Raw genomic sequence first — 14,886 nt, 5'->3', positions numbered from 1 at the left:
ATTCTAACGGGACTGAAGGAGAAGGGAAAAGGGAAGAAAGGGACCCCACCCATAGATTGGTTCTCCGAGGAGGAAAGGTAAATGGTGTAATTATTAATAGTTTCCCACAAATGGCTCCTGAAGTATAGGGGTAACAATGCTGAGTGCAAATACCGGATTAATCCCACAACCGATAACTTTATCAAACCATAAACCAGTGTTACACAATACATCAAAGCAAAAACCTTAATCCACCTCCCACAAATTATAAGTAGCAGCACAGGGACTATATACAGCAAGTGAGGTGATACATAACAGAACTTTAGAAACCAGAGCAACAACTCTAAGAACACATAAATCAACATAGTGACCAGTGACTATTAGACCAATATAATGAATGCTTGTAACAAATTCGTTTTAACAAGCTCTGGCCAAGTTTGTCATTATCTCAACCCTTCATGCCCCACGTTGGGCGCCAAAATGGACTGTCATGGTTTAACCCCAGCCAGCAACTAAGCACCACACAAACGCTCACTCACTGCCCCCCCACCCAGTGGGATGGGGGAGAAAATCAGGAAAAGAAGTAAAACTTGTGGGTTGAGATAAGAACGGTTTAATAGAACAGAAAAGAAGAAACTAATAATGATAACACTAATAACATGACAACAGTAATAATAAAAAGATTGGAATGTACAAATGATGCACAGTGCAACTGCTTACCACCCGCTGATCAACACCCAGTTAGTCCCCGAGCGGCGATCCCCCCACCCCCACTCCCCCGAGTTTATATACTAGATGTGACGTCACATGGTATGGAATACCCCATTGGCCACTTTGGGTCAGCTGCCCTGGCTGTGTCCCCTCCCAACTTCTTGTGCCCCTCCAGCCTTCTTGCTGGCTGGGCGTGAGAAGCTGAAAAATCCTTGACTTTAGACTAAACTCTACTTAGCAACAACTGAAAACATCAGTGTTATCAACATTCTTCTCATACTTATCTCAGAAACATAGCACTGTACCAGCTACCAGGAAGACAATTAACTCTATCCCAGCTGAAACCAGGACAAAAATGTTCAACTTAAATCAATTAGCAATATCTTCATATTCTGAACACAGTGGCTCAAAATATTGAATGGTTTCATGTCTAATAACTAACCAAATCATTACCACTCAAGTTTCCTACTTTGCAATTCATGCACACTGACGTGTGTAACAAATTCATGGGGAACCTACCCTGGAATCCACTTATCTGATGACCATTTTCCAGCTTTGACAAAGAACTACCAGAGGCAAGCCCATCAATCAGTACGTGCGGCCACACAAGGAGGTAGGTAGCTTATTGCTATCAGAAGTTTGAAGCTCTCTGACAAATGGTGCAGCAGAAGAGGCAACTATAAACCAACTGCATGAGTGAGCTCCTTTGTGCTTTGAAATTTACATTTGAGAAGGATCAGTCAACTTCTAATACAGCAAGAACTTTAATGGTTCTGTAAGACATCAATAGCAGATGTAAGCCAAATTCAAAGGAGTGGGAAGACTGAATCTCTGTGTAATGTGCCCACATCACGTGATGTGTCCCAACAACCACAGCTAATGAAGGGACGTCTGGACTACTGTCCTTTTGATTCCCTGGGTAAGAAGGACAAAGACTGTCTCCTACTCTGTAACAGCAGACACTAGCCACAATGGTAAAAACATTAGTTTCTTTCAGCATGTTCCAGCACTTTTCCAAGCGTATTTTTTATCTCGCTCTTAATTTTGCTTTCCCCAAGTTTTCTACAATAAGATCCTTTGGTCAAATCCTAAAGATCTTGACTTAATTCTAAGAAAATAGATTTTTTTCAGAGTAAAGACTAAGCAAAAATGAGGAATGACCAGATGAATCCTCACTAGTCTGGCTGAAGCTAAGAAACAAATGAAGGCTCATTGGAGAAAAATGATCATTGCTAACATTCAGATTGTAAGCAGAACTTGAAATACATTAATTGCTTGAACAAAAAGATTGGCCAAGTAAACCAACCAGAATAAAAACAACAGAGCATTCACTTTGACGGTGAGACTGTAAGACTATCCCCCTTAACACACAACCCTTACTGTGAATGAAAGGAAATACAATTACCAAGATACATTAACACTTCACTATCTAGCACAGAAAGCAGTGGGATCTTTAGTCCAACAGATTAACTTTTAACAAAACATATTCAATGACAATGTGTTTTGAAAGCACAGATAGCCACACAGGTGTATTTCTTATTCCCCCCCAATTTTAGGATAACTGTCTTCTCTCTAAACATATTCAACATCTATTAGGATAATAAGTATTTGTATCTACCTCTCTCTTGCATGTAGGAATTAAGGTGAATGCAGAGGGCTGAAAGAAAGGAAGAGGTAAAGCCCTTTAATCACCACACTCCAAAACATACATTAAAAATAACACAAATACAGTAAAAAGCAATCCTTTTTTAACTTTTAATTGATGCTTACTCCTGTGTAACAAAAGTAAAATAACTCAAGTTGAAACACTGACAGATTCAGCTGGCAACAACACAATTATACTTCATTTCTGTGGCTGCTTTTATGTTAATAAGCATGCTCAGTTTTCTGATGTCACCAACAGCACTGCTTTTAATGCCTACTATTGAATAAAATAATCCATTTATAGGATACTTATACATAATACCATGTCGACAAAGAAAAAACCCGAGATCTATACAAGAACCAATAGCAAGAGTTTACATCATAACTTTAAAATCACTGCATCTACTCAAACTGCCAACTGGGAGAAGTTAAAAAAGCCTGCTCAGTATTTTCCAGGAAGTGCACTGTCCCAGAACTAATAAAACTACAACAAAGTTTGACAACTTTATTCTCTGAAAGCATTTCCAATAAAATTTATAATTTTCCTTTGTTTTTAATGTTTCTGAAATGGCTATGAACTGTTAGAATGTATGAATGATTACTTGATGATTGATGAATATTTTAATCCCGTATCAGGAAATTCTCAATAGCACTTCAGTGACTGTACACAAATAACATGAAGTTTCAACACAAATCATCCAAGAGTCTACTTTGGCTGAGAAGCAATTAGGCAAGCATTCATCATTCCATGCTTTTGGGAAAAAAACAAAACAAAACAAAAAAAAACACCAAACAAAAAAAACACCAAAAAACCAACCTCTGACTGAAAGGAACAATTATTGTAATAATGCTGTTTCAGTGCAACTGCCACAAAGAAGTGAGAGAAAAGCACATACACACAAGAAGAATCATTGGCTTGTCAGTTTTGTAAAAGATACAGAGGTGGTCAGAGACAGAAGAGAGAAAGTGGCAGAAAAGAGAACTAAATATATAGTGTAGAATGCAGCAGAGAGTAGTGATTTTTTTCCATATGAATAAAGTGTGTGTGCATGCACATCTATCCATATGTAAATATATGTATACACACACACACAAACAAACTCTCTTTCGCTCTTGTTCTCTACTCCAGACAATGCCATTTCAGGCAGGAAGCTGAAGTTAGTACTATGAAGGGCCCCCACACCTATAGTAATAGGAAAAAAAGTTAACGTGGTGATATGCATCTCTTCTCTGTAAAAGCACATGGTGTAATCAATGTCATTTATAGGCTCAGTGATTTGAATACCAAATGCCTCCAATTTATGATTGAAGAGAATTTTTCTACCTGCTAGTCCTGAAAACTCACTCCATGACTTGAAAGTCATATTTCTTGTTCAGCTATCACTTCCAGCAAGAGCTGCTGCAATTGAAATTCAGCTAAGTCTACTGTTGGAAAACAGAAGTAAAAAAATCATAATGAAAGACTTCAGTTGGCAAATAAGACTATAAACTAGGTTTTATGCCCATTTTATAACTTAGCTGCCAGGCTCAACACTGCAACCCGAAGGAGAATAGACTATCTTTCAGTTCTTTACTTCTTAGAACCTCAGCAAAGAGAAATAAACTCCTACATCAAGTAAATCTGTACAAAGAAACAAAATTCTTAGTACTAGCAGGCAATTCTCATTATCCCAAACGTCAAGAAAGAGGATAGTGCTCACAGAAAGGATAGGGCCTAGCAGGCCACAAGAATCCTGGTAGTATAGGTAAAAGTAATTGAACAGTCAAAAGGAACAAACCTAAGAGGCAAAAAATGCCCAACCAAAACATAAAATTAATGCTCTCACATTGGCAAGGAGTCCCAAAGCCAACTGTGGATACAACCAGAAAGGACAACAAACATCCCTTTTTAAGTTTTCATGAAGAATCAAAGTTTGTCATGAGCTGGACAATAGTTTCATAGGCAGTATTAACTATTAGGAAAAAAAAAACTTCTTGAATCAGTGGACCCAAAACTTTCACTTAAGCACAGCCAGCAGATTCAGATCACAGGAGCTAGACTCCCTTCAAGCCTACTCATACTCTTTGGTCCTCTAAAATGCCTGGAAAGCTATACAAAACATGAGTGGCTACCACTACCCTGCACTCTTTTAGAAAAGGAAGGCATCCTGTGGCACATAACCAGCTATCCTTCCAGTCTTTTCATATAACAGCTGGGTCTATAGCTGACTGTGAGCCTGTGAAGACAGTCCAGGTGAGATACAGTTCAGAACATGCAGACCCAGCTGGTACCTTAATTAACCCAAGCCCATTCCTGCAGCAGAACTAGGAGAATTTGCACTCTCCATATTGTTTTTATTTCTTCTGACAGTTTTATCACTCTGGGATGTATCATTTACATTAGTAGATGAGTTATGAGTATGGGGGTGCAGGGGACAGGTCCCCCTTTGGGAACTGAAGAAGTGGGCCAGTCAGCCTTCCCCTGGAGATAGCAATGCAGCAGATGCTGAGCTCCCCATCCAGATGGGAGAACTAGCCTGAGAAAGGAGGGTATCTGGGCCCATTAAGAGTAAGAAGCCTTGAAACTCCACTGTTGGCTTTTTAGTTTCACAGTGCTGTGACATACCTATTTTGCTACAGAGATGGTATTAAATATTGAATATCACTGTAATACATAAAACATAACTGCATATATGGCATATACTATTCACTGATATGCCGTATATGTGACGTGCTGAGAAAATATTCAATGCTGCTTCAAAAATTCTTTCAAATATTTCAACAAATCCAGTATATTATTAAATGTGTTTGAAAAGCAGGAAGGCATCCAAATATTAAAAAAGAAAAATTAACAAGTGGTACACATGTATTTCATGCTTCTTGTGAATTCTAACAGGTCTCTCTCCTTGACCTGCCATGCAGCCACACACTTCATAAAAGTTATTTTTAGGTCTTCACATAGGTGCAAAACCTACTTGAATAAGAAGAGTAAAGGTGCTCTGAAAAAGCCCCAGCATGTTTCCCTTTTTAAACACTGATACATTTGCAGCAGAAAAATGCATAAAGCATATCTGGAAATTCAGTTGATGCTACTGAGGAGTAAAAAATTATATACAAGAGATGGATAATAATTACTTATTTTATAAGTCAGCACGCACTTACAACTAGCCCAAGTTAGGCACATAAAAATTAGATACACAATGAAGGAACAATTGTGCATTGGTGTGAAATAGGCCGCTTGATCTTACTATTTTAACTTTCTGTCATTCTACAGACAGACTTTTTTTCCTTTTGAAAAATATCAGTACACAAATACTTAAGGTTGAAGAATGGCCAGCTCTGCTAAGCCTCTGTCCTGCTTGCTTTGTGTCAGCTTTTCAGCCAACAGGAGAAGAAACATTTCACACACGTTCTCTAAAGATAATACATAAGCTAATGTGATAATAGATAAGCGTTTGTTAATCAAATCTTGCTTATGTTAGTAGAAAAACCAGATGTCGGCCTTAAAACAGGAAGGAGGGGGTCTTGCATTAGCTACAGATAACTGGTAATGTAAACAATGTTTGTGCAAGCCTTGTGTTTATACAAAAGGTAATAAAACATGTATGTGTCAAGTGAGGGGCCCAGGGTGGTCACAGGAGGAAGACTTAGGGCCTATAAAAGGTAATAAAACACGCATGTGTCAAGTGAGTGGCACAGGGCAGTCGCAGGAGGAAGACTTGGGGGCCTTCATCCCAGCAATCACCAGGAGGCAGAAAAAGACCCCCCTAGCAACAGATCGGCGCAGATGCGGAGTACACCAAGGAAGCCAGAAGGCAGAAAAAGACCCCCCTAGCAACAGATCGGCGCAGACGCGGAGTACACTAAGGAAGATACGTATACCGAAAATGACACATATACCGGAAATAGAGGACTATAAGAACTGTGGCTACGGGAAGGGGGGTTGCGAGCCGTTGGTAGAGCAGTGGCTCCCCGGCCGCCCAGCGCTGTTTTGCCTATTTACCGCTTGCTTAATAAATTACTTCTAATTATTCACCACAGTCGGCTCCTGGACCTTTGTCCAAACTTATAACAATTTTGGTGCCGTGACTCGGATCCAGGCAACTGCGACTCGGGACTCGCACGCTGGGGAGGCGCCCCATCTCCGGATGGCCCCAGAGTGAGAATCTCCCGTGTCGAGACCTGGATGCCTGAACCCCTCCAAATTCGGTAAATAGGCAAAAGAAACTGCAGAACCCCATAATTTTTGTGCACGAAGACCAAGTGAAGACTCTGGAGTGAGTAAGTATTTTCGTATTTTGCGGTAATCCACTTGGTTGGGGTTGGGTATCCCGGAGTGTAACGGCTGAGAGGTCTCGGGGAGACCAAGTGAGTGCGGACCCTCCAGTAGCGCAGTTCTCGTAGCCCGCGAGGGAGCGAGTCACGACCGAGGGGAGCGGTGTGGGTGTGTGTGAGTAGACACTCCGGAAGATGGGACAGAGGAAGAGCAAGCCCTCTAATCCCATGGGTGGCAGCCAGAAGGAACTGCCGGATATTCCCCCGGATAGTCCGCTGGGGTTAATGCTTGAATATTGGAATGATTCCCCACAAAGGCAAAATAAAAGTAAGGAGAAAATGGTATACTATTGTATAGAAGTTTGGGGAGGGAAATCCCTTAAGGATCCCCATATAATATGGCCAGTCTTTGGGTCTTCTGAGGATTGGGTATGTCAGCAACTGAACTTATGGGTAAATGATAAAGGACCCCCTAACCCTGAGGAAAGAAGATATGCTGCTTTATGGGTACCGCAAGGGGATGAGAGGGTATCTGTACTTGTCTTAAAGGAAAAGAAGCGAGGGAGGTCATGCCCTGAAAATGATGCTTACGGGTGGCCCCCTCCTTATGCTCCTCAGCCGCCTGATTCACCCCCCAACCCTCCCGCTGCCGAGGGTCAGGACGACCCAGGGGATTCCGATTCGGACATGGGGAGCGGAAATTCTTCCCATACCCCTCAGACTCCTCAGGCCCCTTCCACAAGGATCACAAGGAGTAAAGCTAGGGAAGAAAAGTTATTTCCCCTCCGAGAAGTCCTTGTCCCTGGGGGTGGGGGTCAGGCTGGAATACCAGGAGCCGGCTACGTTTCAGTCCCACTAAACACCAGAGATGTCCGGGAATTTAAGAAAGAGATGGGAAATCTGTTAGAAGATCCCCTCGGAGTAGCCGAAAGATTAGACCAATTTTTGGGGCCCAACATTTATACCTGGGATGAAATACAGGCAATTTTAGGAATATTATTCACATTAGAAGAGCGGGACATGATTTGGAGAGCTGGGACGAGAATATGGGACCAGCAACATCAGGCGGGCCCGGCAGCAGACCAAAAGTGGCCTAATCAAAGACCCAATTGGGATAATCAGAATCCTGAGCACCGAGCTAATATGGCTGATCTCCGTGCAATTATTATTCAAGGAATTAAAGAATCGGTCCCTAAAGGTCAGAATATCAATAAAGCCTTTAGTGAACAACAAAAGAAGGATGAGACTCCTACTGATTGGCTAGAGCGATTAAGAAGGAGTCTCCAGTTATATTCAGGAGTGGACCCTGCAACTCCTGTGGGTCAAGCATTATTAAAGACCCAGTTTGTGGCAAAATCTTGGATGGATATTAGAAAGAAATTAGAAAAGATGGAAGATTGGCAAGAGAGGGGATTAGATGAGCTGCTCCGAGAAGATCAGAAGGTTTATGTAAGAAGGGAGGAAGAAGCACAAAAGAGACAAACAAGGATTTTGGTAGCAGCAGTGAGGGAAGGGCAAAAGGGAGCTTTTGCAGCCATGAGAAGCCAGGGGGGAGGTCCAAGAGATAGATCTAGAAGGACCCCTGTGCAACTATCTGAAAGAAAGACCGTGAAAGACATAAGGGACGTGGAATGTTTCTATTGTAAAAAGAGAGGACACATGAAGCGAGATTGTAGAAGGAGGATAGAGGATGAAAAGATGTTTAATGAGGATTAGCGGGGTCAGGGGCTCTATGTGCTGAGGACCCCAAAAGAAACAGAGCCCTTGATAACTTTAAAAGTGGGACCTCAGCAACAAGAAGTGGAGTTCCTAGTGGATTCCGGAGCTGAAAGATCTACGGTACAAACTTTACCTAGAGGATGTAAAATATCTCCCGAAAGAGTTAATGTGATAGGAGCAAAAGGTGAACCCTTCAAGGTTCCCGTCATACGAGATGTAATGATTGAATCAAAATGCAAATATGGGGTTGGATCATTTTTGTTAGTTCCCAAAGCAGAATATAATCTATTGGGGAGGGATATGATTGTGGAATTGGGAATTAACCTAGAAGTAAAAGATAAAGAAATAAAAATAAGATTGTGCCCCCTTACTGTGACCGATGAAGAAAAGATTAACCCCGAAGTATGGTACACTCCAGAGACGGTGGGAAAATTAGATATTGAACCCTTCGAGGTCACTATTCGGAACCCTGAAGTACCTGTGAGAATAAAACAGTACCCATTGTCGCAAGAAGGGAAAAGGGGACTTAAATCTGAAATAGAGAGATTAATCAGTAAAGGATTACTAGAACCTTTAATGTCTCCTTTTAATACCCCAATTCTCCCTGTAAAGAAGCCTGATGGGAGCTACAGATTGGTCCACAACTTACGGGAAATAAATAAAAGAACAGTCACCAGATTTCCCCGTGGTAGCAAACCCCCACACCCTGCTTAGTCAACTGAATTCTGAAAATCAATGGTACAGTGTAATAGACCTTAAGGATGCCTTTTGGGCCTGTCCTCTTAAGGAGGAATGATTTAAAAATCACCCTGAGAAAAGGACACGAATGAACCAGAACGTAACTGCTGTATGGGTAAACAATATAAGTGAGGCTGTGGGTCGGTCTGGACTACACATGCACTGATGATATAGTTATTACTTGTGTGAACCCTGACTGTAACCGTTACCCTTTTGTATGCTATGCTTGCAAAGTGTGTCGGGAACAGTGGTGGACCCATTGCCATAAAGGGGAGCCCCCGAGAGAGGTGTATAGAGAGTGCTGGGAAAGGAGAGGAATTTAACTGAATTGGCCTTACAAGTAAAAGTCTCAACAGGACAACTAAAAGAGTGGTCCAGAGAGTGGTGGGAAATCTTTAGCTTAGGTATAAATCCCGAAAAATATTGTTACTATCACAATGAACCCATTCCTTATATAGTTGAAATTACTCAAGTGTGTTGCCGTGAAGCCTTAAAGGGAATACGTGCGACTCACCAGGAGTTTAAAAAAAAAAAAAAAAAAAAAATCGGTACAAGAACCCCTGAAGAATACCCCTGCTGCCGAGAAGATGGCACACCCCGTTGCTCGAAGCAACCGAGTAGACGGGCGAGGCAGAGGAGTAAAAAGGTGGGGAAGAGAAACCGAGAGCCCAAAGAATGGGATGGTACAAGAGCATTGGATGAATTGCCTCGAAGTTAGCCCAGACTCTCAGGCTAAAAGCTTAACATCCCCTGGTGATTACAGCCGTTATTCCGACCCAAATGGCAACAACACGGCATACACTTCACCACAGATATCAAATCCATTGAATACAATTGGCCAAAAGCATACTCCACAATCCCGACGCATTTTGGTATTTTTATTGCTGCTATTGTATCTGGGAAATTCTCAAGGGGAACACAAATACGCACATCAACCCTATAAATGGACTCTAAGCAGGTGGGAGGACCAACAAAATATCCAAATCATAACTACGCCAGGAGCCCCAAGTTTTACTCCCACTCTCTGTCAATTAGTCCCCAGAAAACCATGCCACCCCAGCCTGGGATTTTATTTTTGTCCCAATTCAAACCCTGGGAAAGGATACTGTAACTATCCGAATGAATATTACTGTGCTTATTGGGGATGTGAAACTGTCGCCTCAGATTGGCAACCAGGGGGAGGCAAGGATCCTTATATAACAGTAGGTTGGGGGCCCCCTGGATGCACGCCACCTCAACGCGACTCTGCTGGTGCGACAATTGGCTATTGGCTTGGGAGTTGTGAATACATATATATAAATGTATCCAACCTTTCAGATCCTGGGTGGATAGTAGGTAGAACCTGGGGAATGCGATATTGGGAACCAGGAACTGATAAAGGGGGTCTGATCTTGATCAGGAAAGAAGTTTTACCAAATGATCCCATAGGAGTCGGCCCCAACTCAGTACTTGCAGGAGAAAAGGAGACAAAAGAATTAAAGGAATTAAAGGATAATGCTGCCACAGGGGTAATTAATGTCGCCTCTATTCCGGAGAATGAGCCGCAAGAGAAAATTGAAGATAATTCATTGTGGAAGCCTTGTTCAAGCAAGCTACCAAGTGCTCAATGCCACTAGCCCAAACCTAACTGAACATTGCTGGCTCTGCTATGGCATCAAACCCCCGTTTTATGAAGCCATGGGAGTGACCTTTAAATTTAAAAGAATCAATGGTTCAAACCCTGCCCAATGCCTATGGGGAAAAGAAAGGGGACAAAAGCAGGGAATAACTTTATCCCAAGTCTCCGGAAAGGGTAGATGCCTGGGAAAAATCCCCTTAGAAAAAGATCACTTATGTGGAGTCAAAACCTCACTAAAAGGGAAACCTCCAGCAGACTGGCTGATACCCGCAAGAAATACTAAATGGATTTGTTCTAAAACTGGAATTACCCCTTGTTTATCTCTAAAAGTGTTTAATGAAAGAGATGAGTACTGCATACAAGTGATAATCGTCCCCAAGATAATTTACCATCCAGAGAGCTTTGTATACGATTACCACACTGTACGGGAACATCACTTACAAAAAAGAGAGCCTTTTACGGCGTTAACTATAGGCCTGTTAATGGCTGCAGGGGCAGCTGGAGCAGGAACTGGTATTGCCTCACTGATCCAACAAGATCAGAAATTCCGAGCCTTGAGGGTAGCTGTAGACGAAGACTTAGTAAAGATTGAAAAATCTATTAGTGCTCTAGAGTCCTCATTAAGGTCATTATCTGAAGTGGTCCTACAAAATAGACGAGGACTAGACCTAATGTTTTTACAACAAGGGGGGTTGTGTGCTGCTCTTCGAGAAGAATGTTGTGTGTATGCAGATCACACAGGGGTGGTTCGTGACACCATGACTAAACTCCGGGAGGGATTAGAAAAAAGGAAAAAAAGAAAGAGAAATGCAGCAAAGTTGGTACGAATCGTGGTTTAATCACTCCCCTTGGCTCACCACCTTATTATCAACGATAGCTGGGCCACTCATTTTGTTAGTTTTAGGACTTACTTTTGGACCATGCATTTTTAATAGATTAATCACCATAGTTAAGGGGAGGTTGGAAGCAGCACAGTTGATGCTAATTAGAAGTCAATATGAACAACTTAGAGAGGGCGAATTGCAAATCGAAGAAGCCCCTATCTTAGAAAGACCAAAAGAAGCAGTGAGACGATTTGATGAACAAAATGGGAAAAAGAAAGAGGGGGGATTGTGATAATAGATAAGCGTTTGTTAATCAAATCTTGCTTATGTTAGTAGAAAAACCAGATGTCGGCCTTAAAACAGGAAGGAGGGAGTCTTGCATTAGCTACAGATAACTGGTAATGTAAACAATGTTTGTGCAAGCCTTGTGTTTATACAAAAGGTAATAAAACATGTATGTGTCAAGTGAGGGGCCCAGGGTGGTCACAGGAGGAAGACTTAGGGCCTATAAAAGGTAATAAAACACGCATGTGTCAAGTGAGTGGCACAGGGCAGTCGCAGGAGGAAGACTTGGGGGCCTTCATCCCAGCAATCACCAGGAGGCAGAAAAAGACCCCCCTAGCAACAGATCGGCGCAGATGCGGAGTACACCAAGGAAGCCAGAAGGCAGAAAAAGACCCCCCTAGCAACAGATCGGCGCAGACGCGGAGTACACTAAGGAAGATACGTATACCGAAAATGACACATATACCGGAAATAGAGGACTATAAGAACTGTGGCTACGGGAAGGGGGGTTGCGAGCCGTTGGTAGAGCAGTGGCTCCCCGGCCGCCCAGCGCTGTTTTGCCTATTTACCGCTTGCTTAATAAATTACTTCTAATTATTCACCACAGTCGGCTCCTGGACCTTTGTCCAAACTTATAACACTAATACTGAAGGTAGTTTCACAGACAGAAGCATATCATAATTTAAAAACGCAACTGGTATGTCTCAAAACGGCATATAAGGTGCTAGTGAACAAAGTTACAAAATTTCTACAAACTTTTAATACTCCTTGTGACAGAGGCATATACTTAACTGCAAGGGATACCACAGCACAAAAAATGACCAAGATGTCAAAGCTTGCCAGCCTTCCGTCCATTAATGGCATAACCCTTAACTTTTACTTAGCATTTGCTATTTCCAAACCTTTTTTCCCTTCTTACAGGAATGAAAATGCTACAAAAATGAAAAGGCCATTCCTGTATTAATAAACGTCAGCTAGCCTGTCTAAAAAAGTAGTTACACAAACCTGCCTCTTTAAGAACACCGAACAAAGTAGGCTATCCTGAGTTGTCCATATAAAGTATATCTGCTTCAAATAAAAGGTCAAACATTTGAGACCAAGCTGAAAGTGTCGGGGGGGGGGGGAGAAAAATTAACAACATATCAACATATTATAAAAGGAGGAAGAATAATACACAGCATTTGGTTTAAAAAAAAGAAAACAAATTAGAAAAACCCCAACGAACTCGCAAGGACAGTCTCGCAGCTCTCAGTTTCAAGATAAGAAGCAGCCAAGTAGCCGAAAGTCCCGAAGCCCTTCCAGGGGGCTTCCGTTGCCGCGTGTGCAGCCTGCCCGAGGAACCAGGAAGTCCGGCAGCTAAAGCCAGCCCTGCTTAACTGGGAGCGGGCGGGAGCCCGGCGCTGTGCGCGCCCAGGGCGCCGGCCCACCGCCCCCCGGAACCTGCCTTACCTCTGCGTCCGGCGGAGGCGGGTGCCGCTCCTCAAGTGGGGCAGGGTGAAGTTGGAAAGGACCGTCCAAAAATTTGAGTCCGACATATCCATTTCCCTGTGTTCAAATCCCTAAAAATTCAGTGCCATAATACAAAAAGAAGGAAAGGAAAGCGCCCCCGATCGCTCCCAGGGAACAGAGAGAGCGGAGAGGGAGCGAGCCAGCCGCCGAGGGGGAGGAAGAACAAAAAAGGTAACAGCAACTCAGACCAACAGCAACTTTCCCCTGCGGCTGCTCCGCAAGGTGCTACACTGCGCCGCCGCGCCCGCGCAGGGATCTCTCCGTAGGAGCCTCTCCCCCACTCACCACCAGCGACTCCCACGCTTCCTGCCTGTCCGCTCCCCGCCCAGCGGCGGCTGGAAGAGGAGCGAGCAGGCGCGCCTTCCTCTCCCCTCCGGCGGCGCACGAAGCGGGCGCCCCCGGGAGCCGCTGCCGGGCCGCCAGCTGCCGCCTCCCTGCACCGGCGACGCCTAGGTGCGAACGCCGCACACCAAGCCCTGCACAGCCGCTGTGCCTGGCCCGCTTTAGCGTCCTGGCAAACAAGGCCAGTTCCTCTCACGGAGAAACACAGAAGTGCAAAACCCAGAAGCTTCAGACCAGCAGATCGCTACTAAACTGTCCATAGTGGAGCCCACCAGCTATGCTTAGCTGGCATACATTATTCTGCTGGAAATAGCAAATAAAGACCACTGACATTCATTTAACTGTATAGTGTACATATGTGATTATTATGACTTGATGCCTATCCCAGGAGAACTGACAGTACAGGTACCTAATAATTATTTTTCACATTGGCTACCAGCCACTCCGGAGACTAGGCATTTGCCACAGAAAGCTGGGACACCTGCCTCCATCACCAGCTCTCTCTTTTGAGAAAGCTACCCTGAAACATAGGCTGGCAAAAGAGGGATATGGAAAGGCTTTAAGGACCTTTTCCACTCAAAATGCTGACTGAATCCCTCATGTACTCTGAGTCGTTTCCTCCTCCCAACTTGCTTGCTTTGCTTCTTTCTTTGCCATTCCCTTCGCCTCAGCTGCCTCCCAGCTTAGCTGGTTTGCTTTCTTGACTCCCCCACCCTTATTCCACCTTCACTTCTCATTTTAGCTCCATGTGTGCTGGCTACTGTCCTCAGTCTTTTCACTTCTAATTCCAGCATCACCCTCAAGCCCTCTCCTCTCTCCCTCCACAGCTCTGTCTAGACTAGAATTTTTCCTCAAATCTCTGCAGTAGGCAAATAAAAAAGTGTTTCTAAAATTGCTACTATACTGCTGTCAGGACCCGGGCTGGACAGACCAGGGAGTCCTGTTGAGTTCAGAATTCCCTCGGGCTAAATTAAGGTGAAGCAACACCAAACGATCAGTTAAACATTTTATTCATGGCAGAAGCAAACTGAACTTAGGAGGCATAACAGTAGGTGGCAGGGTTTCTCACAACAGGAATTGGCATGGAACTACCTCAGTAAACCCTGTAACCCGTGGTAACCATATACATCAATTCAGGGAAGAAGGAGATCCCTCCCACCGAGTCACGAGGTTCAGAGCAGACCCCCTTGCTTTCTAGACTCCTTCTCAGAGAAGAGCCTAGGGGCAGCTAGATCCACTCCTAGTCCCAGACTTGGTCAATGG

General features: G+C 43.5%; 2 protein-coding genes across 2 annotated transcripts in view; one reads left to right on the top strand and one right to left on the bottom strand.

Annotated features, from left to right (window-relative positions):
• The window catches only part of LOC128136134 (microtubule-associated serine/threonine-protein kinase 4-like), a 205,242-nt gene extending 191,596 nt beyond the window's left edge, over positions 1-13,646 (bottom strand). Inside the window, 1 exon segment of the mRNA XM_052775296.1 lies at positions 13,222-13,646. Coding sequence (XP_052631256.1) covers positions 13,222-13,313 — 92 coding nt within the window. The 5' untranslated portion in view covers positions 13,314-13,646.
• The window catches only part of LOC128136128 (uncharacterized), a 280,224-nt gene that overhangs the window by 255,546 nt on the left and 9,792 nt on the right, over positions 1-14,886 (top strand). The gene's annotated exons all lie outside the window — the stretch shown is intronic.

Source organism: Harpia harpyja, chromosome W (assembly GCF_026419915.1).
Source record: "Harpia harpyja isolate bHarHar1 chromosome W, bHarHar1 primary haplotype, whole genome shotgun sequence".
Lineage (NCBI taxonomy): Eukaryota > Metazoa > Chordata > Aves > Accipitriformes > Accipitridae > Harpia > Harpia harpyja.
The sequence above is the reverse complement of the archived record's forward strand: the minus strand, read 5'-3'. Positions and strand labels throughout refer to the sequence as shown.